Here is a 23,151-nt window from a genome sequence, read left to right as displayed (position 1 = left end):
TGAATGGCCTAATCCTTTTCCGATATCTTATGGTCTAAAACTGCTCACAATACTCATAGTGAATGATAGGACAGGTTCAAAGGGCTGAATGACCTGGTGTTTCTCCATCTTCCCTTCCATCACTCCCGGAGGGATCATGTTCCAACGTCTCCGCTCAACAGATAAAGACATTTCTCCGGAAATCCCTGTGAGATTTATTACTGTTCAGATATTGGTGAGGCCTCACCAATGCTTTTTCAAGCTTCGACCTTGCTTTTATATTTTAGTCCTCTTGAAATGAATGCTAACGTCGCATTTGGCTTCCTCCTAATGACTCAATCTGCAAATTAACCTTTAGGGAATCCTGCACAAAGAATCCCAAGTCCCTTTGCATTTTAGATTTTTGAATTTTTCTCCATTTAGAAAATAGTCTATGCTTTCATTTCTTCTACCAAAGTTCATGACCATCTACCACTTCTTAACCCATTCTCCTAATCTAACCAAGCCCTTCTGCAGCCTCTCTACTTCCTCAAAACTTCCTGCCCCTCTATCTATCTTCATATCATCCGCAAACTTTGCCATAAAGCATATAATGTAAAAAGAAGCAGTCCCAACACAGACTCCTGTGGAACACCACCAGCCACCAGCAGCCAACCAGAAAAGGCTCCACGCTTTGCCTTGTGCCAATCAGCCAATGCTTTGCCTTGTGCTAATGCCAATGCCAGAATCTTTTCTGTAATTCTATGGGATCTTAACTTGTTAAGCAGCTTCATATGTGGCACCTTGTCAAAGGCCTCCTGAAAACATCCACCAATTCTCTTTTGTCTATCCTGCTTGTTGTTTCTTCAAAGAATTCCAACAGACTTGTCAGGAAAGACTTTCCCTTAAGGAATCCATGATGACTATGGCCTATTTTATCATCACTTCCAAGTACCCCAAAATCACATCCTTAATAATTGACTCCAGCATCTTCCCAACCACTGAGATAAGACTAACTGACCTATAATGTCCTTTCTTCTGCCTCTCTCCCTTCTTGAAGAGCAGAATGACAATTACAATTTTGCATTTCTCCGAAACCATGCCAGAATCAATTGACTCTTGTAAGATAATTATTGATATCTCCACAATCCCTTCAGCCATCTCCTTCAGAAGTCTGGGGTGTGTACCAATAGGTCCAGGGGTCTTAACTATCTTCAGACCTTTCAGTTTCCCAAGAACCTTCTCTCTAGTAATAGCAACCACACTCACTTCTTCCCCGACACTCTCGAACTTCTGGTATACTTTTAGTGTCTTCACAGTGAAGACTGATGCAAAATATTTCAGTCTGTCCACTATTACTATCTCTCCAGCATCATTTTCCAGCAGTCTGATATTTACTTTCAACTCTCTTTTACACTTCATGTATCTGAAGAAACTTTTGGTGTCCTCTTTAACATTATCGGTCAGCTTACCTTCATATTCCAACTTTTTCTTCATAATGACTCTTTTAGTTCCTTCTGTTGGTTTTTAAAAGCTTCCCAATCCTCTAACTTCCCACTAATTTTTGCCCTCTTTTAGGGTTTTAGGGTGGGTTTGACTTCTCTTGTTAGCCACAGTTGTGTCATCTTGCCTTTAGAATATTCCTTCCTCTTTGGCGTGTGTATATCCTGCACCTTCTGAATTGTTCCCAGAAATTTCAGCCATCGCTCTCTGTCGTCATCCCTGCCAGTGTTCTTTTCCAGCTCCTTTCTCATGCCTCTGTAATTCCCTTTACTCCACTGTAATACTGATACATCTGACATTAGCTTCTCCTCAAATTTCATGAAGAATTCAATCATATTATGATCACTTTCCCCTCGGCGTTCCTTTAGCTTAAATTCTCTAATCAATTCTGGTTCATTGCACAACACCCAATCCAAAAATTTGATCCCCTCGTGAGCTCAGCCATAAGTTGCTCTATAAAGGCAGGTTGTAAAGCCATTGTTACCAGGTTCAGATATGGCCCAAGTGCAGAGTGAGAGACACAGAAACAGGTCAATAGTTCACAGACTTTAATACGGACAGTGTTAAAGGGAAAAGAAAACAATAAACGCTAGGCCAAACAGGGCTAAAACTCTCAAATGGAAAACGAAGCCTACACTGTGGCTGAAAAGAACATCTAAACATTAAACGAATACCGCCAGTCTTCAGAGTCAGTTGACTCAAGAGTGCAATTTCTCAGGGAAGGCCGAAAACAAACAGGCAGCGAAGCATTGCTGTGCTCTGTCCAAATCTCAACAAGCACTATGATGACAAGTATGGAGTTAAATACTATCATGATTAAATATTAGTTAGCTGACACGTGCAAATTCACAAGCACAATTGCCGTATCTACTGCGCTGCTGAATCCGTATATGTGACACTCATAGGCATTCTAGAAATCTTGGTATCCAGCACCAACCTGATTTTCCAATCTACCTGCATATTGTATTCCCCCACGAGTATTGTAACACCGCCCTTTTGGCATGCATTTCTTTCTCCCATTGTAATTTATAGACCACGCCTTTACTACTGTTTGGGGTCTGTATATAATTCCCATCAGGGTCTTTTTATTCTTGCCCATCCTGAGCTCTATCCACAATGATTCAACACCTTCCGGCCCTTTATCGCTCCTTTCTAATTTGATTTCATTTTGATTTCATTTCATTTTCTACCCACAGAGCAACGCCTTTTGATACAACGTCTATTCTTGGGCATTAAGCTCCCAGCTATTATCTTCTTTCAGCCATGATTCAGTGATGCCTGCAACATCATACATGCCAAGATGGGAGGGAGGAAATGTAGAGATGATCTGAGGGGAAAATTGTTCACATGGAGCGTTTTGACTGTAGAATGCACTGCCTAGAGAGGGTGGTGAAGGCAGATACTCACACTACATTAAACCAACATCTGGAGAAGAGGTTGAATCACCCAGGTATCAAAGGCTTTGGATGTAACAGGGTAAGTGGATTTAGCATTGTTGGATTCAATGGTGGTGTGAGCATCAGAGGCCAAAGGGCTTTCACCTGTGCTCTATGACTCTATGACTTCACCACTGATGCTTTAGCAGTAGAAGAGCAGGCTCAACCCCTACTCAAGGGCAGTAACTGCTGACTTCAACAAAGATATTCTTATTGTAGAGATTATTGAGAGAAAAAATGAAACTCACTAACATGCACATATTCCTGCGAAGTACCAACACCAATGCTCAGAAACAGTTGGAAATAAAAGATTTCTAATGCCTCGAGCGTACTTTACTTGAAGGAATAATGTCCATCTGACTCTCTCCATGAGATGATGCTAACTGGAGAATGAATCAGCACCCAACTTTATCCTTACATCTAAACAACAGGAATTCTGCAGATGCTGGAAATTCAAGCAACACACATCAAAGTTGCTGGTGAACGCAACAGGCCAGGCAGCATCTCTAGGAAGAGGTACCATCGACGTTTCAGGCTGAGACCCTTCGTCAGGACTAACTGAAGGAAGAGTTAGTAAGAGATATGAAAGTGGGAAGGGGAGGAGGAGATCCAAAATGATAGGAGAAGACAGGAGGGGGAGGGATGGAGCCAAGAGCTGGGCAGGTGATTGGCAAAGGGGAAATGAGAGGATCATGGGACAGGAGGCCCAGGGAGAAAGACAAGGGGGGGGGGAACCCAGAGGATGGGCAAGGGGTATAGTCAGAGGGACAGAGGGAGAAAAGGGAGAGTGAGAGAAAGAATGTGTGTATAAAAATAAATAACAGATGGAGTACGAGGGCGAGGTGGGGCATTAGCGGAAGTTAGAGAAGTCAATGTTCATGCCATCAGGTTGGAGGCTACCCAGACGGAATTCCCATTCTGACATGTCTATCCACGGCCTCCTCTACTGTAAAGGTGAAGCCACACTCAGGTTGGAGGAACAACACCTTATATTCCGTCTGGGTAGACTCCAACCTTATGGCATGAACATTGACTTCTCTAACTTCCGCTAATGCCCCACCTCCCCCTCGTACCCCATCCGTTATTTATTTTTATACACACATTCTTTCTCTCACTCTCCTTTTTCTCCCTCTGTCCCTCTGACTATACTCCTTGCCCATCCTCTGGGTTCCCCGCCCCCCTTGTCTTTCTCTCTGGGCCTTCTGTCCCATGATTCTCTCATATCCCCTTTGCCAATCACCTGTCCAGCTCTTGGCTCCATCCCTCCCCCTCCTGTCTTCTCCTATCATTTTGGATCTCCCCATCCCCCTCCCACTTTCAAATCTCTTACTAGCTCTTCTTTTAGTTAGTCCTGATGAAGGGTCTCAGCCCGAAATGTCAACTGTACCTCTTCCTAGAGATGCTGTCTGGCCTGCTGCGTTCACCAGCAACTTTGATGTGTGTTGCTTTATCTTTGCATCTCATTACTTTGTTTTCCTCCTTTACTTCTTACCCATTCCTTGTTTTCATCCTCCAGTTCAGCATCCAGAAAGTCCAGAGTTACCGGCTCTTGGAAGTTTATAATCTAGAGGAGAAAGAATTAGAAACAAGTGGACAGTACCACACCCATCAGAGAAATTCAAAAGTAAACAATTCCCCAGCGTGCAGTTTCAATGTCTAGGGTCAGTCTTTTCCCCAAGACAGGGAAGCCTAAAACTAGAGGGCATTGATTCAGGGTGAGACAGGAAGGACATAAAAGAGACCCAAGGGGCAGGATTTCACACAGAGGGTGGTGTGAACATGGAATGGCCAGCCAGAGGAAGTAGTAGAAGCCGTTAGAATAACAATGATTAAAAGACATTTGGACAGGGACAGCGATGAAAAACAAAATTAGAGGGATCTAGGCCAAATACAGACAATTGGGAATAGCTCGGTAGACACCTTGGTCATCATGGATGAGTTGGGCTGAAGGGCCAGTTTCTCAGATGCACAAGTTTACGATTCTATAAATGGTTTATATATTTCTGACTCAGTGTCTTGGCCATAGCTCATGGATCTGAACACTCCTTTAATACATTTTGGGTGTTTGACTACAGCAGATTCAGGAAGCACTAAGAAGCACCATTCACAAAGACAGTAACATCAGTTTCACACTGCCTGCTCATACCTTTGACTAACTAATGTAATAATTTACTGCAGCTGTGGAGCTAATTGTTGATGCTGAACCCTCATCCAACAGTTCCTCCTCATTATCAGTTTAGGATGTTACCACCAGATTTGGAATCTGTTCATAGGGTCCATGCGAGGGCCTTCAAATCCAGGGGACACTGAACATAGAACAGTGCAGCCTGTTCAGCCCATTATCTCCCTGTCAACCATGATGCCAGATTAATCCCCTCTGCTTGCACATGCTCTATATCCATCCATCCATTCTCTACTTGTTCATCTGCCTGCCTAAGTATTGCTAATATAATGAAACAAGGAATCTTTTGATGAATAATTGCGCGGTAGCTGAGTGTTACACTGCAACCTGAGCCGAAGGATGATTACATAGATTGGCAAACAAGAGGAATCTGCTGAGATTGCTTACCTTTGGCTGCAGGTTGGGGTGAAACAGTACATACCCATTTGGATCAATGGCAAAGAAGTACCCATTGCCACCTAACTGTGGAGAGAAAACAGTGGAAACATTAACAGGAATCTCTTATGGATAGGCCATCGCAAAAAAACCTCACAGCAGATGATTTGCTTGTAAATTACAAAGGGAGGCAACAGAAATTAGATTAGATTAGTGTTATTTGTTACAGGTACATCGGAACATACAATGAAATGGATCATTTGCGTCAAATCTCATCAGTGAGGATGTGCTGAGCAGCCCACAAGTATTGGCATGCTACCAGTGCCAACCTGGTGTGTGCACAGCTCACTAACCCCACCCACATCTTTGGAATGTAGGAGGAAACCGGAGCACCCAGAGGAAACCCACGGGGTTTCTTTCCCTTTGTCTTGATGAGATGAGAACATGATTAACCTTGCTTGGCCTTGTTCCATTGCGTTCTAACTCCTCCTCCCTGAAGTGAGTACAAATGTGTGGAACTAACAATAATTCATTTCTTACATCTTTTGCTATTTTTGCCCCAATTCAATTTTGATATCCCTTTGTCAGTGCTGTTCAAGATGTGATAAAAATCTAGCACAGATGATAACTTCAATAGTGGTGCCATCTTGGAACGCAGAACCACATCACTAATACACTTAAATACAGCCAGCTGAATTGAATTGACTTTATTCCTTACATCCTTCACATACAAGAGGAGTAAAATCCTTTATGTTACATCTCCACCTAGATGTACAATGTGCAATTCATAGTAATTTGTAATAAATAGCATGTACAACAGGACAGTCAATATAATATAGAAATACAATTGTATCAGCATGAATTAAGCAGTCTGATGGCCTGGTGGAAGAAGCTGTCCCAGAACCTGTTGGTCCTGGCTTTTATGTTGCAGTACCGTTTCCCACATGGTAGCAGCTGGAACAGATTGTGGTTGGGGTGACTCAGGTCCCCAGTAATTCTTTGGGCCTTTTAGACACACTGGTCTTTGTAAATGTCCTGAATAGTGAAAAGTTCACACCACTGTCTGCAGTGCTGCACAGTCCAAGCCACTTTCTGCAAAGTCCTGCGATTGAGGGAAGTACAGTTAGTCATAGTCATAGTCATACTTTATTGATCCCGAGGGAAATTGGTTTTCATTACAGTTGCACCAACCCAGAATAGAGTATAAATATAGCAATATAAAACCATAAATAATTAAATAATAATATGTAAATTATGCCAGGAAATAAGTCCAGGACCAGCCTATCGGCTCAGGGTGTCTGACTCTCCAAGGGAGGAGTTGTAAAGTTTGATGGCCACAGACAGGAATTACTTCCTATGACGCTCTGTGCTGCATCTCGGTGGAATGAGTCTCTGGCTGAATGTACTCCTGTGCCCACCCAGTACATTATGTATTGGATGGGAGACATTGTCCAAGATGGCATGTAACTTGGACAGCATCCTCTTTTCAGACACCACTGTCAGAGGTCCAGTTCCATCCCCACAACATCACTGGCCTTACGAATGAGTTTGTTGATTCTGTTGGTGCCTGCTACCCTCAGCCTGCTGCCCCAGCACACAACAGCAAACATGATTGCACTGGCCACCACAGACTCGTAGAACATCCTCAGCATCGTCCGACAGTAGTTAAAGGACCTCAGTCTCCTCAGGAAATAGAGACGGCTCTGACCCTTCCTGTAGACAGCCTCAGTGTTCTTTGACCAGTCCAGTTTATTGTCAATTCGTATCCCCAGGTATCTGCAGTTCCCATACTAGACAGTGATGCAGCCAGTCAGGATGCTCTCAGTTGTGCCCCTGTAGAAAGTTCTTAGGGATTTGGGGGCTCATACCAAACTTCCTCAACAGTCTGAGGTGAAAGAGGTGCTGTTGTGCCTTTTTCACCACACAGCCGGTATGTACAGACCATGAGATCCTCGGTGACGTGTATGCTGAGAAACCTAAAGCTGTTCACCCTCTCAACCCCAGATCCATTGATGTCAATAGGGGTTGCCCTGTCTCCATTCCTCCCATAGTCCACAACCAGCTCCTTTGATTTTGCGACACTGAGGGAGAGGTTGTTTTCTTGACACCACTGTGTCAGGGCGATGACTTCCTCTCTGTAGGCTGCCTCGTTATTATTTGAGATTAGGCCAATCAATGTAGTATCATCAGTTGGCGCTGTGGGTAGTGACACAGTCATGGGTACATAGAGAGTAAAGGAGGGGGCTAAGGACACAGGCTTGAGGGGCACCTGTGTTGAGGGGCAGAGATGAGGGAGCCCACTCTTACCACTTGCCGGCAATCTGACAGGAAGTCCAGGATTCAGCTGCACAAGGCAGGGTAATGGTCAAGGTCTCTGAGTTTATTTTCAAGCCTGGAGGGAATTATGGTGTTGAATGCTGAGCTGTAGTCCACGAACAGCATTCTCACATAAGCATCCTTCTTCTCCAGATGTGTAAGGACCGTGTATAGAGCTGTGGATATTGTGTCGTTTGTCAATTGGTTGTGTCCGTAGGTGAATTGTAGAGGGTCCATTGTGGGTGGTAGCATGCTGCAGATGTCGTCCTTGACCAGCCTTTCAAAGCATTTGCTTATTATTGAGGTGAGTACAACAGGACGCCAGTCATTCAGACATGTTACCTTGGTCTTTTTAGGTACAGGGACAATGGTGGATGTTTTGAAGCAGGAGGACACTCTACACTGGGAGATGGAGAGATTAAAAGTGTCTAAACACACCTGCCAGTTGTGTCACGCACATCCTGAGCACCCACCCTGGGATGCTGCCGGTCCCGCAGCCTTGCGATTGTCCACTCACTGGAAACACCTGTGTACTTCAGCTTCAGAAAAGACCAAGGTGCAGGTCTCTTCGGAGGCTCTCCTCAGGGGCTCAGTGTTGGCGACATCGAACTGAGCGTAAAAAAGATTTAGCTCAGCTGAGAGAGAGGCAGCGATGTTGGCAGCACCACTGTGTTTAGCTTTGAAGTCTGCGATGGTGTGCAGACGCTGCCATAAGCTGTGTGTGTTGGTGGTGGAGAGCTGTGTCTGGATTTTGTCCCTGTATTGTTGTTTCGCTGCCTTGGTGACTTTGAGCAGATCATAGCTGCAATTCTTGAGCTCCTGCTGATTACCGGCAACGTAAGCTCTGTCTCGCGCAGTGAGTGCTGCTCACATGGAACTGTTGATCCAGGGTGTCTGGTTTGGATAGACCCTGACCGATTTTTGGGGTACAACATCCTCGATGCACTTCCGGATGAAGCTCGTGACTCCTTCTGTGAACTCGGAGACATCCTCATCACAAAAGACGCAAAGTCACAGCACTAAGACACCTTAAATACAGCCTGCTGAACGTGCATTCAGTGATAGGATGGATCTCAGCAAGGCTATTTCAAAGAATTATCGGTCAAATAGTAGTTTCTGGTTTATTCCTTCTGGATGCTGTTGCTATGACTCTACAGGATTTGTTGCTTTGAGGAGTTAGCAGAAGTTGAGAAAGTCTACAAATAATGGTGGACCTGATGCTAAGGAATACCTCGTAAATTTCAGATTCAGGTTGGGATTTATTTATCACATGTACGTGGGAACATACAGCAAAATGTGTCATTTGTGTTAACAACCAACAGATCTAAGGACGTGCTGGGGGAAGCGCATGTGGTGGAACACATTCTGGCACGAACATAGCATGTCCATGACGTTCAGCAGAACAACACAGCATGTCCACAATGTTCAGCAGAACAACACAGCATGTCCACGACATTCACCAGAACAACACAGCATGTCCACGACGTTTAGCAGAACAACACAGCATGTCCACGACGTTCAGCAGAACAACACAGCATGTCCACGACGTTCAGCAGAACAACACAGCATGTCCACGACGTTCAGCAGAACAACACAGCATGTCCACGACGTTCAGCAGAACAACACAGCATGTCCACGACGTTCAGCAGAACAACACAGCATGTTCACGACGTTCAGCAGAACACAGCATGTCCACGACGTTCAGCAGAACAACACAGTATGTCCACGACGTTCAGCAGAACAACACAGTATGTCCACGACATTCACCAGAACAACATAGCATGTCCACAATGTTCAGCAGAACAACATAGAGTACCACAAAACAGATCATAACAAAGTGACAAAGCAACAAGAGCAAAATGAACCCTGTACCTCCCTCTCACCCACCCACATAAACAGTCCTCTAATCCCAGGACAGGCCATCTTCTTCAGCCCCCAGCCTCCACTGGACTCATGGATACACTGACATTGTGCCTTCAATTTCCCCAGCAGACTCATACTTCTGCTTGGATCAGTTACTGGCAAAATGAGCACATGACTCACAACTACAACTTCAAGGAATGTAGCACAATGGTGCAAGAGTTAACACTGCTGCCTCACAGTTCTGACAACCTATCAGCTGACCTTTCCCAGCTGCAAAAAGTAAAGGAAATTTTTGGGGTCTGTGGGGAGTCAGTGATCTTTGAACTATCTGGTCTGCTTGAGAAGACTGGCTGTGTGTCCTGGAGTGCAAGTAAGGCTGTTAGACCAAAAGCAATGGATAGTGGAGAGTGGGCTTATCCCATGACAAATGGATGCTACCTCCACCACTCTTCCTCATTGTTCCCCGCTGCCCTCCCTCTACCACGTTCTCCATCCTTCAACCTATCTTCCTCTTCCGCTGGGACTTGTTGGACCAGGAACTGCTTGTAATGAAACATTCCCTCAGGCAAGTGGATGTAATACTGTGCCTATAATCACCCAGTGACGTGAATAGTTGAGAAACTCCTCAGATATAGCTGTCAAGACATCGTGTCTAAGCTAAAGTTCTTGGAAGTATCGCTGGAACCCTGTTTATGGTGTAGGTGAAATACTAATATTGTACATACATTGTAGCGAGGTGTGAACTTCTTGATGTCATCAAGAGCCACATCGATGCCCATCACCCCAAGCATCAGCTGGTTCTGGAACATAAACAGAGTCGTAGATACATTCAGCCTGGAAAGTTGCTCATGCTGACTCCACTTCCCTGCATTTGACCCATATCATGCCAAACATTGATTTTTATTTATTTATTTAGTGATATAGTGCAGAGTAGGTCCTCAAGCCCTTCAAGGCATGTCATTCCAGCAATCCCAACAAATCTGATTAACCCTAATCTAATCATAGGACAATGACGAATTACCCCACCCGGTAATTCTTGGGATCATAGGAGGAAACCGGAGCACCCAGGGAAAACCCATGCATTCAACAGAGTCCTTGTAGATGGCATCAGAATTGAACTAAATGTTGAAATGACTTTTAAAATTTATAATGGAATCCCCCTCTATCACTTCCCACGGGCACCCCACACCAAACATTCACTACCATCTGTTTGTAAGAATTGTATTTCATTTGCCACTTTCTTGCCCATTCTCCCAAACTGTTTAAGTCCTTCTGCAGCTTATCAGTTTCCACAATGCTACCTAGCCCTCCACCAATCTTCATGTCATCTGCAAACTTGGCAGCAAAGCAATCTATTCCATCGTCTAAAACATTGATATACAGCATAAAAAGAAGTGGTCCCAACACCGACCCCTCTCACTATACCCCTTGCCCATCCTCTGGGTTTTCCCCCCTCCCCCTTTTCCTTCTCCCTGGGCCTCCTGTCCCATGATCCTCTCATATCCCCTTTGCCAATCACCTGTCCAGCTCTTGGCTCCATCCCTCCCCCTCCTGTCTTCTCCTATCATTTTCGATCTCCCCCTCCCCCTCCCACTTTCAAATCTCTTACTAACTCTTCCTTCAGTTAGTCCTGATGAAGGGTCTCGGCCCAAAACGTCGACTGTACCTCTTCCTAGAGATGCTGCCTGGCCTGCTGCATTCACCAGCAACTTTGATGTGTGTTGCTTGAACTTCCAGCATTTGCAGAATTTCTCGTGTTTGCGTTCTTTCTTAAGCGTTCTCTTGCATTTCCTGTATTCCATAAGCAACTCATTTGTTCCTACCTGCCTATACCAGCTGTGCACCTCTTTTTTCTCTTAACCAGGGACTCAATATCTCAATTTCCCACACTTGTTACCTTGATCTTTTATTCTGACAGGCACATACAAGCTTTGTACTCTCAAAATTTTGTTTTTGAAGGCCTCCCACTTTCCAAGTACACCTTTGCCAGAAAACAGCCTGTCCCAATCCACACTTGCCAAATCATTTCTTTCTCCAATTTAGAATCTCAACCCACGGACCAGCCCTATCTTTTTGCATATTTACTTTGAAACAAATGGCATTGTGGTCACTCAATGCAAAGTACTCTCTACGTAATTTTCTGACTATTCCCTAACTGCAGATCCAGTATCACATGCTCTCTCATTGGGACTCTACATACTGATGAGGGAAACTTTCCTGAACACATTTGACAAACTCTATCTCATCTAGTCCTTTTACAGTATGGTATTCCCAGTCAATATGTGGGAAGTTAAAATCACCCACTATAACAGCTTTATGTTTCTTGCAGCAGTCTGTGATCCCTTTACAAATTTGTTCCTTTAAATCCTTAGGACTGTTGGAGACACGTTCACACATTTATTTCTCAGTTCCACCCATAACGCCTCACTAGAAGAGTTCTCCAGTCTGTCCTGACGGAGCACTGCCGTGATATTTTCCCTGACTAGTATTGCCACCCCTCCTCCTTTAATCCCTCCCACTCTGTCACGTCTAAAACAACAGAACTCTAGAATATTGAGCTGCCAGTCCTGCCCCTCCTGCAGCCAAGTCTCACTAATGGCTACAATATCATAATTCCAGGTGTTGATCCATGCCCTGAGCTCACCTGCTTTTCCTGCCATCCTTCTTACATTAAAATATACGCAGCTCAGGAGACTAGTCGCACCATGTTCAATCTTTTGATTCCTGACTTAATCTGAGGTCTTACCAACATTTGTCTCTCTACTAACTTGTCTGGCACTCTGGTTCCCATCCCCCTGCAACTCCAGTTTAAACCCCACCATGCAGCATTAACAAACCTTCTTGCTAGGATATTAGTCCCTATCCGGTTCAGGAGCAAACCATCCCTTCTGTACAGGCCCCACCTTCCCTGGAAGAGAGCCCAATGATCCAAATATCTTATGCCCTCCCTCCTACACCAACTCCTTAGCTACTTATTAAACTGTATAATCTTCATAGTTCTGGCCTCACTAGCACGTGGCATGAGTAGCAATCCTGAGAGCACAACCCTGGAGTTCTTGCCTTTTAACTTAGCACCTAACTCCCTGAACTCCCTCTGCAGTACTCACTGTGTACGTCATTGGACCACAATCTTTGACTGTTCACCCACACACGTAACAATGCTGAGGACTTGATCTGAGATGTCCCAGACTCTGGCACCCAGGAGGCAACATACCATCCAGGAATCTTGCGAAGCAATCCCAAATGTGGTCAGAGCTCAATTACTCTACTGCAATGCACTACTGCTTTTTTCTACTCAGGCAGTGGAGCTGAGTGAAATCTCCTCCTACCAAACTTCTGATGTCTGGACTGGTTCCTGGTCAAAGCTCAACTTCATTCTATAAATTGATTAAAGTGGCATTGCCTTGGCTTCTTGCCCTCACAATACTCACCTCCTGGGGCCCAACTAAACAAGAGGCGTAAGCAAAGATATTATGCCAGCATAACCCAGCGACCAGTGATAGGGTGGTAAGAAAACATATCTAGTGTTGACCTTCAGGGGATTGAGTTTAAGAGCCAAGATGTAATGTTGCAACTCTGTAAATCCCTGGTTACACCACACTTCGAACATTGTGTTTTGCTCTTGGTGCCTCATTAAAGGAAGGATGTGGAAGCTTTAGAGAGGGTGCAGGAGAGATTTACCAGAATTCTGCATAGATTTAAGAGGATTTCGTATGAGGATAGTTGAGTAGCAAGGGCTTTTCTCTTTGGAGAAAGGAGGGTGGAGGTGAATTGATAGAGGTGTACAAGGTGATAAGAGGAATGGATAGAGTGGACAGCCAGAGACTTTTTTCCAGGGTGGAAGTGGCGAATACCAGGAGGGGCATAATTCTAAGGTGATTGGAAGAAAGTTTGGGGAGTGGGGGAATGTCAGAGGTAAGTTCTTTAATCAGAGAGTGGTGGGGTGTGGAATGTGCTGACATGGGTGGTGGTACAGACAGATACATTAGGAACTTTTAAGAAACCATAGGCACATGGTCAATAGAAAAATGGAGGACTTTGCGGGAGGGAAGGGTTAGGTTGATCTTAGAGTAGGTTAAAATGTTGGCACAAAGTCGTGAGCTGATAGGCTTCTACTGTGCTGTAATGTTCTGTTTTAATAACTGGAGAAACTTACAAATTGGCACTGAAAATGCTAAGGGTAAAATGTTCTAGGGTGCAAAGGAAATTGTTACTAAGTGCTGCCCCTTTGCTACATATGTGATTCTTTAAAGCTGGTGTGACCAGCCATACACATCCTGTGCACGTACCTGTTGGCCATTGTCCATTGTGATGTTGAAAACTGGCATTGTCCCTGTGATCACCAATTCAAGGCTCTAGGAACAGAAAGCAAACAGCTATGTTATATTTTATGGTATAGAACATTACTCACTGTTCCTAGCCTCACTGACTGGCTTAATACATCGCAACCACTAAGAATTAGATGGTGCTGAGCTTCTCCCTCCATTCCTCACAGAACCTGCCAACAGACATTTGGTTGCATAGGGCTCTTCCTCGTGCCCTGTTGGCCTCTGCAGTGGCCTATGTGGGATGCCAGGTGCTCTGGAACTGTGGTGCAACAAAGGATGACAGTGAACTGGAGGAAACGTTACCAAGCCATTAATCTTTAAGAACATTGAGTTACTGAAGCATTGAAGCACGTAGGGATTTGTTCATTGTCCAAAACTCTGCTGTTCAGCAGGAATTGCAACAGGGCGATATCCTCGCTCAGCTCATTGGAGAACCTTGCTTGGATTCGTTGGCTCAGCACAAATCAGGCTGAAGCGAAGATTTCTTGAAATACCTGGATGAGCTTCACAGAATGCAAAGGCCACTGGAGTGTAAAGTGCCTTTTTGTTTCACCTGGCATCATGAGCTTGATTTGCTCAAAGTACAGAATACCTCCAATCCCAAACACTAGCAACGTACACACGTATATTTAATAGTTTTGCAAACAAAAGCATTATAACATCCATTCTATTCAGAGAAATTGTCTGACATTTAATGTAGGCAAGTCATCCTTTCAAACCATGATTAGATCGATTGCAAGAATGTGGCAAGTGCACAGGCTGCTGATTGACTGCGCAGTGAATTGACTGGGCCTCCTACACACAGCAAGCCCCCCTCTTCTTGCACATGCTCCTGAATGTACACGTTTTGTGTCTTGGCAGGCCTGGTTTATCGCTGTGTGCATTGTGAGTTGCCCAGTGTGTACCGTTACTTGCAGAAACTCAGTAAAACATTTAATCCCACTACTCTGTAGTTGTTCAAGCTCCACACATACTGTATGTAATGCTTCATTTTATAAGTTAAACATTTTTTAGCCAGTTTAAGCAACAAAATACATTAAACTTCAGCTCTTTAGCCTTCACACCATCAAAATTCAGAATGCAATTGGTCCCGTGTGATTGACAAGTTTTGTTGCTGCCATACAGTCATAAGTTGAAGTTTATTTGTCATTCAACCATACACACATATACAGCATTCCTCTGGGCCAAGCTGCAAAACACTGTACCAATAGGCACAAAGCATATCGAGTATGATAGCAGGAAAAGATACAGTTACACAAAAGAGATAGCCGAGGTGCCTCAGTGGCATGGCCCGAAGGCTGATGCTGCTTGAGATGTTGTCCAGGAGCCATGTTTCTGCAAAATGAGCATGCAGCAATACATCAGCACACGCCAGTGCAGCTGCAGATGGACACAATGCAGCATGGTTATAGGTCTTTCACCCCTGCAAGTCCTCGCAAACCATGGTCTTATGGTCTTAAACCACATTGTCCACTGGACTAGTCCCAACTTCCTGTGGTCTTCCCATTTTCCTTCAGGCCACTCACTCCATATATCTGCCCATGTGCTTCATGAATAATACTATTGTACTTGCCTCAACCATTTCCTCAGCAGCTCACTCCATACACTCACCACCCTCTGCCCTTCAGCCCCCTCTCACCCTAAATCTATCCCCTAGCTTTGGACTCCCCTCCCCTACAAACACAAGAGATTCTGCAGATCACAACTCTGCAAGAACAAATAACAAGGACATTGCCAGGGCTAGAGGGCCTAAGTTATAAGGAGAGATTGGCCAGGCTAAGTGTTTATTCCTAGGAACACTGGAGAATGAGAGGCGAATGAATAGAAATGTTTAAAATAATAACAGACATAGATAAGGTGGAATATAACTCTCTGATGAAAGGTCTCGGCATGAAATATCAACTGTTCATTCTCTCCCATTGATGCTGCCTGACTTGCTGAGTTCTTCCAGTATTTTGTGTATGTTGCTCCTTGCACACCACTGTTATAATTAGTGGTTATATGAGTTACTGTCACCTTCCTGTCAGCTTGAACCAGTCTGGTCATTCTCCTCTGACCTCTGTCATTAACGAGGCATTTTCACCCACAGAACTGCCGCTCACTGGATGTATTCTCACACCATTCTCTGTGAACTCTAGACACTGCTGTGCATGAAAATGCCAGGGGATCAGCAGTTTCTGAGATACACAAACCACTCCATTCGTCTTTTAATGGCCAACTCTTTCAAAACTGGCCCCACCCCACTCCAGCTTAGTACCCTAACCTGTGGATCTATCTATTCATTTCCATCACTATCTTAAAACCTATAGAATTATGATCACTAGAGCCAAAATTAAACAATTCCAGTGAGGCAACCCATCCCTGTCTAACTCCTCTTTGAATTTTAGTCACTAAAAAAAAAGAGGAGTTAGACAGGGATGCATTGCCTCACCTGAATTGTTTAATGTCTATTCTGAAATGATTCTCCAAAGACCAAGATGGGATAAAAATTGGAGGTGTTAACATCAACAATATAAGATATGCATGCGATACCACCCTAATAGCAGGTGCTGCAGAAGACCTACAAATCCTCCTAGACAAAGTAATACAAACAAGTGCAGATTTTGGTCTAACTGTCAATTGTAAGAAAACCAAATGTATGGTAATATCAAAACAGCAGGATACTCCCAACTGCCAATTGTACATCAGTAACCAAGAGATTGAACAAAAGACCAGTTTTAATTACCTTGGAAGCTTTATATCACAAGATGCTAGAAGTAAAGTAGAAATAAAAAGGAGAATTGCCATTGCCAAAACCAACTTTCAAAAAATGAAACCCATTTTTACCAACAGACACATTTCTATGACAACAAGGTTTAGGCTACTAAAATGTTACATCTGGTCAATCTTGCTGTATGCTTCCGAAACATGGACTATAACACCAGAACTCTAAAGAAACTTAGAAGCAACAGGAATGTGGTTTCTTGGAAGAATGCTGAAAATATCATATAGAGATAGGGTAACTAATAAGGCAGTACTCCAACGTGCCCATACAAAAAGATCTTTAATGAGAACATTAAATGAGAGGAAACTTAAATTCCTGGGCCATGTCATCAGAAAGGGAAAAATAGAATGCCTTACATTACAAGGCTGTATGCCTGGGAAACGTGGAAGAGGAAGGCAAAGAAGAAAATATATGGACACCGTGAAGAACTAACAGGTCTAAGTGTGCGAGATATCATTGACACTGCATAGGATCATTTGATGTGGAAAGCCATGATTGCTCAAGCGTGTAACGTGCAAGGCACGTGAATAAGAAGAAGAGCCAAAATGTTCCTTGACCGCCACTTCAGTTACCTGGCCTGCCTAATTTCCCAGAGAAAGTCCAGTATTGCATCCTTTCCAGTGGGTTGTTCTGTTTTTTGACTTTCCTGGACACATTTCGCAAATTCAATGTGATCGCCGGGACCATCGCAGCAGGAGGAGGAGCGAGGGGCTCAGGAGAATGCTGAGTGCTGGGAAGCAGCTGAGGAACTGAGGTGAGAGTGCTTTAAAAGAAGCGTGGAGGGTGACTGAAGGGTTAAACAGAGTGTTGATTAGTTTATTAGAGGGAGTGAGTACTTGAAATAATTGGTAGGGACAAATTGGTAGGGACTAAGGGGCTGGTGGTAGACCCGAGGAGAGCTAAGGTACCGGTGACTCCATCCAGGGGGTTAGTGTGGACAGGGTGGAGGATTACAAATACTTGGGTATACGAATTGATAATAAACTGGACTGGTCAAAGAACACTGAGGCTGTTCAGAGCCGTCTCTATTTTCTGAGGAGACTGAGGTCCTTTAACATATGCCGGACGATGCTGAGGATGTTCTACGAGTCTGTGGTGGCCAGTGCTATCATGTTTGCTGTTGTGTGCTGGGGCAGCAGGCTGAGGGTAGCAGACACCAACAGAATCAACAAACTCATTCGTGAGGCCAGTGATGTTGTGGAGATGGAACTGGACTCTCTAATGGTGGTGTCTGAAAAGAGGATGCTGTCCAAGTTGCATGCTATCTTGGACAATGTCTCCCATCCACTACATAATGTACTGGGTGGGCACAGGAGTACATTCAGCCAGAGACTCATTCCACCGAGATGCAGCACAGAGCGTCATAGGAAGTAATTCCTGTCTGTGGCCATCAAACTTTACAACTCCTCCCTTGGAGGGTCAGACACCTTGAGCCAATAAGTCCTGGACTTATTTCATAATTTACTGGCATAATTTACATATTACTATTTAACTATTTATGGTTTTATTACTATTTATTATTTATGGTGCAAATGTAACGAAAACCAATTTTCCCCGGGATCAATAAAGTATGACTATGACTATAAAAGGAGGGGTAACTGGAGAGGAGCGGCCAGTGTGTGAGTGGCTCAGGGTAGGAGTGGAGCTTTGAGGCTTTGGCTCAAGAGGCTTCGGCGAGCAGAGGCTGAGGACGAGCTTGCTCCCAGTGAGGTAAGGCCGGGTAAATTCCTTTAATTAATTTAATTAACTTAGGAGTAGGTAATGGAGGCAGCAGTTAGGGCAGTCAAGTGGTCCGTATGCAGTAAGTGGGAAGTCAGGTACAGCACAATTGTCCCTGATAACTACACCTGTAAAAGGTGCATCCAGCTGCAGCTCCTGACAAACCGAGTTAGGGAACTGGAGCTGGAGCTGGATGAACTTCAGATCATTCATGAGGCAGAGGCAGAAATAGGAGTTTCAGGGAGATAATCACCCCTAAAAGTCAGGAGACAGGTAGCTAGGTGACTGTCAGGAGAGGGAAGGAGAATAGACAGAAAGAGCAGAGAACCCCATCAACAAGAAGTATACCATTTTGGATACAGTTGGTGGGGACGAGCTACCAGGGACAAATTGTAGTGATCGTGTCTCTGGGACCGAGACTGGACCCTCAGCTCAGAAAAGAAGTTGGGGAAAGAGGAGAGCAGTAGTGATAGGGGATTCGATAGTTAGGGGGACAGATAAGAGGTTCTGTGGGAGAGATCGAGAATCCTGGATGGTCTGTTGCCTCCCTGGTGCCAGGGTCCATGATATCTTGGATCGAGTTCTCGGTATTCTCAAGAGGGAGGGTGAGCAGCCAGATGTCGTAGTCCATGTAAGGACCAATAATGTGGATAGGAAGGAGGAGGAGGTCCTGCAAAAAGAGTTTAGGGAGTTAGGTGCAAAGTTGAAGGACAGGACCTCCAGGGTTGCGATCTCAGGATTGCTACCCATGCCACGTGCTAGTAAGGCTAGAAATAGGAAGATAAGGAGTTGGCTAAGGAGATGGTGCAGGAGGGAGGGCTTCATGTTTCTGGACAATTGGGCTTCCTTCCAGGGAAGGTGGGACCTGTTCCAACGGGACGGTTTGCACCTGAACTAGACGGGCACTAACATCCTTGCGGGTAGTTTTGTTAGTGCTGCTCTGGGGAGTTTAATCTAGATTTGCAGGGGGAGGCGAACCAGAGTGTTAGAGCAGATAGTGAGGTGGAGGAGGATGAAGGTCATGTGAGGACTGAAAGTATAGACAGTAATCAAAGGTTCGTACATGATAGAAATGTTCTCAGGTGCATCTATTTCAATGCAATGAGCATTGTAGGTAAGGCAGATGAGATTGGGGTGTAGATTTGCAAGTGGGATTACGACATTATTACTATTAGTGAGACTTGGTTGCAGGAAGGGCTGGACTGGCAGCTTAATGTTCCAGGGTTCCGTTGTTTCAGACGTGACAGAAGGGGAGGGATGAAAGGGGGAAGAGTGCATTACTAGTCAGGGAAAATATCACGGCTGTGCGTCGACAGGGCAGCCCGGAGGGCTTGTCTACAGAGGCCATATGGGTGGAGCTGAGGAACGGGAAAGGTGTGACCACACTAATAGGGTTGTATTATAGACCGCCCAACAGTCAGAGAGAATTGGAGGAGCAAATCTGTAGAGAGATAGCAGACCGATGTAAGAAACAGAAAGTTGTAATAGTAGGGGATTTTAACTTTCCACATATTGACTGGGACTCCCAGATTGTGAAAGGGCTAGATGGCTTGGAGTTTGTCAAATGTGTTCAGGAAAGTTTTCTAAATCAATATATGGAGGTACCAACGAGACAGGATGCAATACTTGATCTCCAATTAGGGAACCAGACAGGTCAGGTGACAGAAGTATGTGTAGGCGAACGTTTTTGGTCCAGTGACCATAATGTCATTAGTTTCAAGTTAATTATGGATAAGAATAGGACTGATCTTCAAGTTGAGGTTCTAAATTGGAGAAGGGCCAATTTTGTGGAAATGAGGAAGGATCTAGGAAGAGTGGATTGGGATAAGTTGTTTTCTGGGAAGGATGTGTTCAGTGAGTGGAAGGCCTTCAAAGGCAAAATTTTGAGAGTGCAGAGTTTGCATGTTCCTGCCAGGATTAAAGGCAAAGTTAACAGGCATAGGGAACTTTGGTTTTCAAGGGATATTGGCTATCTGGTTAAGAAAAAGAGAGAGGTGTATAGCAGGTATAGGCAACTAGGAACAAATGAGGTACTTGAAGAGTATAGAAAATGTAAGAAAATACTAAAGAAGGAAATCAGGAAGGCAAAAAGGAGATATGAGGTTGCTTTGGCAGATAATGTGAAGGTAAACCCAAAGGGTTTCTACAAGTGTGTTAAGAGTAAAAGGATATTAAGGGACAAAATTGGTCCGCTAGAAGATCAGAGTGGTCGTCTATGTGTGGAGCCTCACGAGATGGGGAGATCTTAGACAGTTTTTTTGCATCAGTATTTACTCAGGAAACTGGCATAGCATTTATGGAAGGAAGGGAAACAAGCAGTAGTGTCATGGAACATATAAAGATTAAAGGTGCTTGCTGCCTTACAGCGAATAAAGGTAGATAAATCCCCCGGGCCTGACATGATATTTCCTCGGACCTTGAAAGAGACCAGTGTAGAAATTGCAGGGGCCCTGACAGAAATACTTAAAATGTCCTTAGCCACGGGTGCGGTGCCAGAGGATTGGAGAGTAGCTCATGCTGTTCCGTTGTTTAAAAAAGGCTCCAAAAGTAAACCAAGTAATTACAGGCCGGTGAGCCTGACATCAATAGTAGGTAAATTTTTGGAAGGTGTTCTGAGAGATCGGATATACAAGTATTTGGACAGCTAAGGGCTGGTTAAGGATAGCCAGCATGGCTTTGTGCGTGGTAGATTGTGTTTAACAAATCTTGTAGAGTTTTTTGAGGAGGTTACCAAGAAAGTAGATGAAGGAAAGGCTGTGGATGTTGTCCACATGGACTTTAGTAAGGCCTTTGACAAGGTCCCACATGGGAGGTTAGTTCAGAAGGTTCAGACACCAGGTATCCATGGAGAAGTCGAAATTGGCTGTGTGGGAGAAGACAGAGAGTGGTAGTGGATGATTGCTTCTCAGACTGTAGGCCTGTGACTATTGGTGTGCCTCAGGGATCTGTGCTGGGACCATTGTTGTTTCTTGTCCATATCAATGATCTAGATGATAATGTGGTAAATTGGATCAGCAAGTTTGCTGATGACACGAAGATTGGAGGTGTTGTGGACAGCGAGGAAGGTTTTCAAAGCTTGCAGAGGGAATTGGACCAACTGGAAAAATGGACCAGAAAATAGCAGATGGAATTTAATGCAGACAAGTGTGAGGTGTTGCATTTTGCAAGGACAAATCAAGATCGGATATACACAGTAAATGGTAGGGCACTGAGGAGTGTGGAGGAACAACGGGATCTGTAAGTTCAGATACACAATTCCCTGAAAGTGGCGTCACAGGTAGACAGGGTTGTAAAGAAGGCTTTTGGCATGCTGGCATTCATAAATCAAAGTATTGAGTATAGGAGTTGGGATGTTATGGTGAGGTTGTATAAGACATAGGTGAGGCCAAATTTAGAGTATTGTGTGCAGTTCTGGTCACCTAACTATAGGAAGGATATCAGTAAGATTGAAAGAGTGCAGAGAGATTTACTAGGATGTTGCCGGGTCTTCAGGAGTTGAGTTACAGCGAAAGATTGAACAAGTTAGGACTTTATTCCTTGGAGCATAGAAGAATGAGGGGAGATTTGATAGGGGTTTGCAAAATTATGAGGGGTATAGACAGAGTAAATGCGAATAGGCTCTTTCCACTTAGATTAGGAGTGATAAATACGAGAGGACATGGCTTTTGGGTGAAAGGGGGATGGTTTGGGGGAACATTAGGGGAAACTTCTTCACTCAGAGAGTGGTGGGAGTGTGGGATGTGGTAAATGCGGGCTCACTCTTAAGTTTTAAGAATAAATTGGATAGATACATGGATGGGAGAGGTTGGAGGGTTATAGACTGGGTGCAGGTCAATGGGACTAGTGGAATAAAGTTTCGACACAGACTAGAAGGGCCGAAAGGCCTGTTTTCTGTGCTGTAGTGTTCTATGGTTCTATGGTTCAACCCTGTCCAAACCCGTAGCACTATGTCTATTATGTTTGATCCTATGCTTGTCCTCTCCTCACTTGCACATGGGGCCAATGCAAACATTGGATTATACTGTACTTAGCAGAGTAATCCCATCAGATCTTTTTCTTTGTAGGTCTGCAACTTACTCCCTTGTAGGTCCAATTTCTCCTCCTTGATATTTTTTGCCACTTTCCCATAGAAGGGTAATTTACAGCTGATTCTACCTCTCCCCAACACACTGGAGGCTACTTTCAGTGACCAATTAACTTGCTGAACTGCACACAAAACCTGAGCACCCAGAGTAAACCCATGTGCTCACACGGTGAAGGTATAAACACCACCCAGGCGACAGCTGAGATCCAGTTTCAATGCAGATTACTGTGCAGTGACTTTACCAGCTTTGTCACAAGAGCTGGCTGGTAATCCACTCTCACCCATTTTACGTGCTGCTTAACAATGATTTCTTTCCTGTGTATCAGACAGAGTATCAGAATGAAGGCCTGTTTGTGTGGACACTTGGATATCCATCCGCTGCTAAATAGACTTACCAAAGCATCCTGATAGACATTGGTCCACTGAACCTTCTTGGCTTTCTTTCCTGCCATCACCATGGGACGACCCAAAACATCCAAATACTCCTATAACATAGAAAAAATAAAAACAAACACATTCAGCTGATAATTTTAACTGTCAGACAGCAAATTATTTTCAATCTTTTTGAGGTAGACCCCTCCAGGTAAGAATGAATCACTGAAGCCTGAAGAGAAAAGAAGCAG

At 44.4% G+C, this 23,151-nt stretch overlaps 1 protein-coding gene across 8 annotated transcripts in view; it reads right to left on the bottom strand.

Moving 5' to 3' along the window:
- Positions 1-23,151, bottom strand: part of LOC140211181 (voltage-dependent calcium channel subunit alpha-2/delta-2-like) — a 1,200,890-nt gene that overhangs the window by 125,249 nt on the left and 1,052,490 nt on the right. For all 8 annotated transcript variants that reach the window (XM_072280736.1, XM_072280740.1, XM_072280737.1 and 5 more), the window contains 5 exons: positions 22,924-23,013; positions 13,923-13,988; positions 10,359-10,433; positions 5,467-5,541; positions 4,390-4,461 (listed from right to left, as the gene is read on the bottom strand). In XM_072280736.1, the coding sequence (XP_072136837.1) occupies positions 4,390-4,461; positions 5,467-5,541; positions 10,359-10,433; positions 13,923-13,988; positions 22,924-23,013 (378 nt within the window). The remainder of the gene's footprint in view (positions 1-4,389; positions 4,462-5,466; positions 5,542-10,358; positions 10,434-13,922; positions 13,989-22,923; positions 23,014-23,151) is intronic.

Source organism: Mobula birostris, chromosome 16, assembly GCF_030028105.1.
Source record: "Mobula birostris isolate sMobBir1 chromosome 16, sMobBir1.hap1, whole genome shotgun sequence".
Lineage (NCBI taxonomy): Eukaryota > Metazoa > Chordata > Chondrichthyes > Myliobatiformes > Myliobatidae > Mobula > Mobula birostris.
Note: the sequence above shows the minus strand (reverse complement) of the source record. Positions and strands in the feature narration are given on the sequence as shown.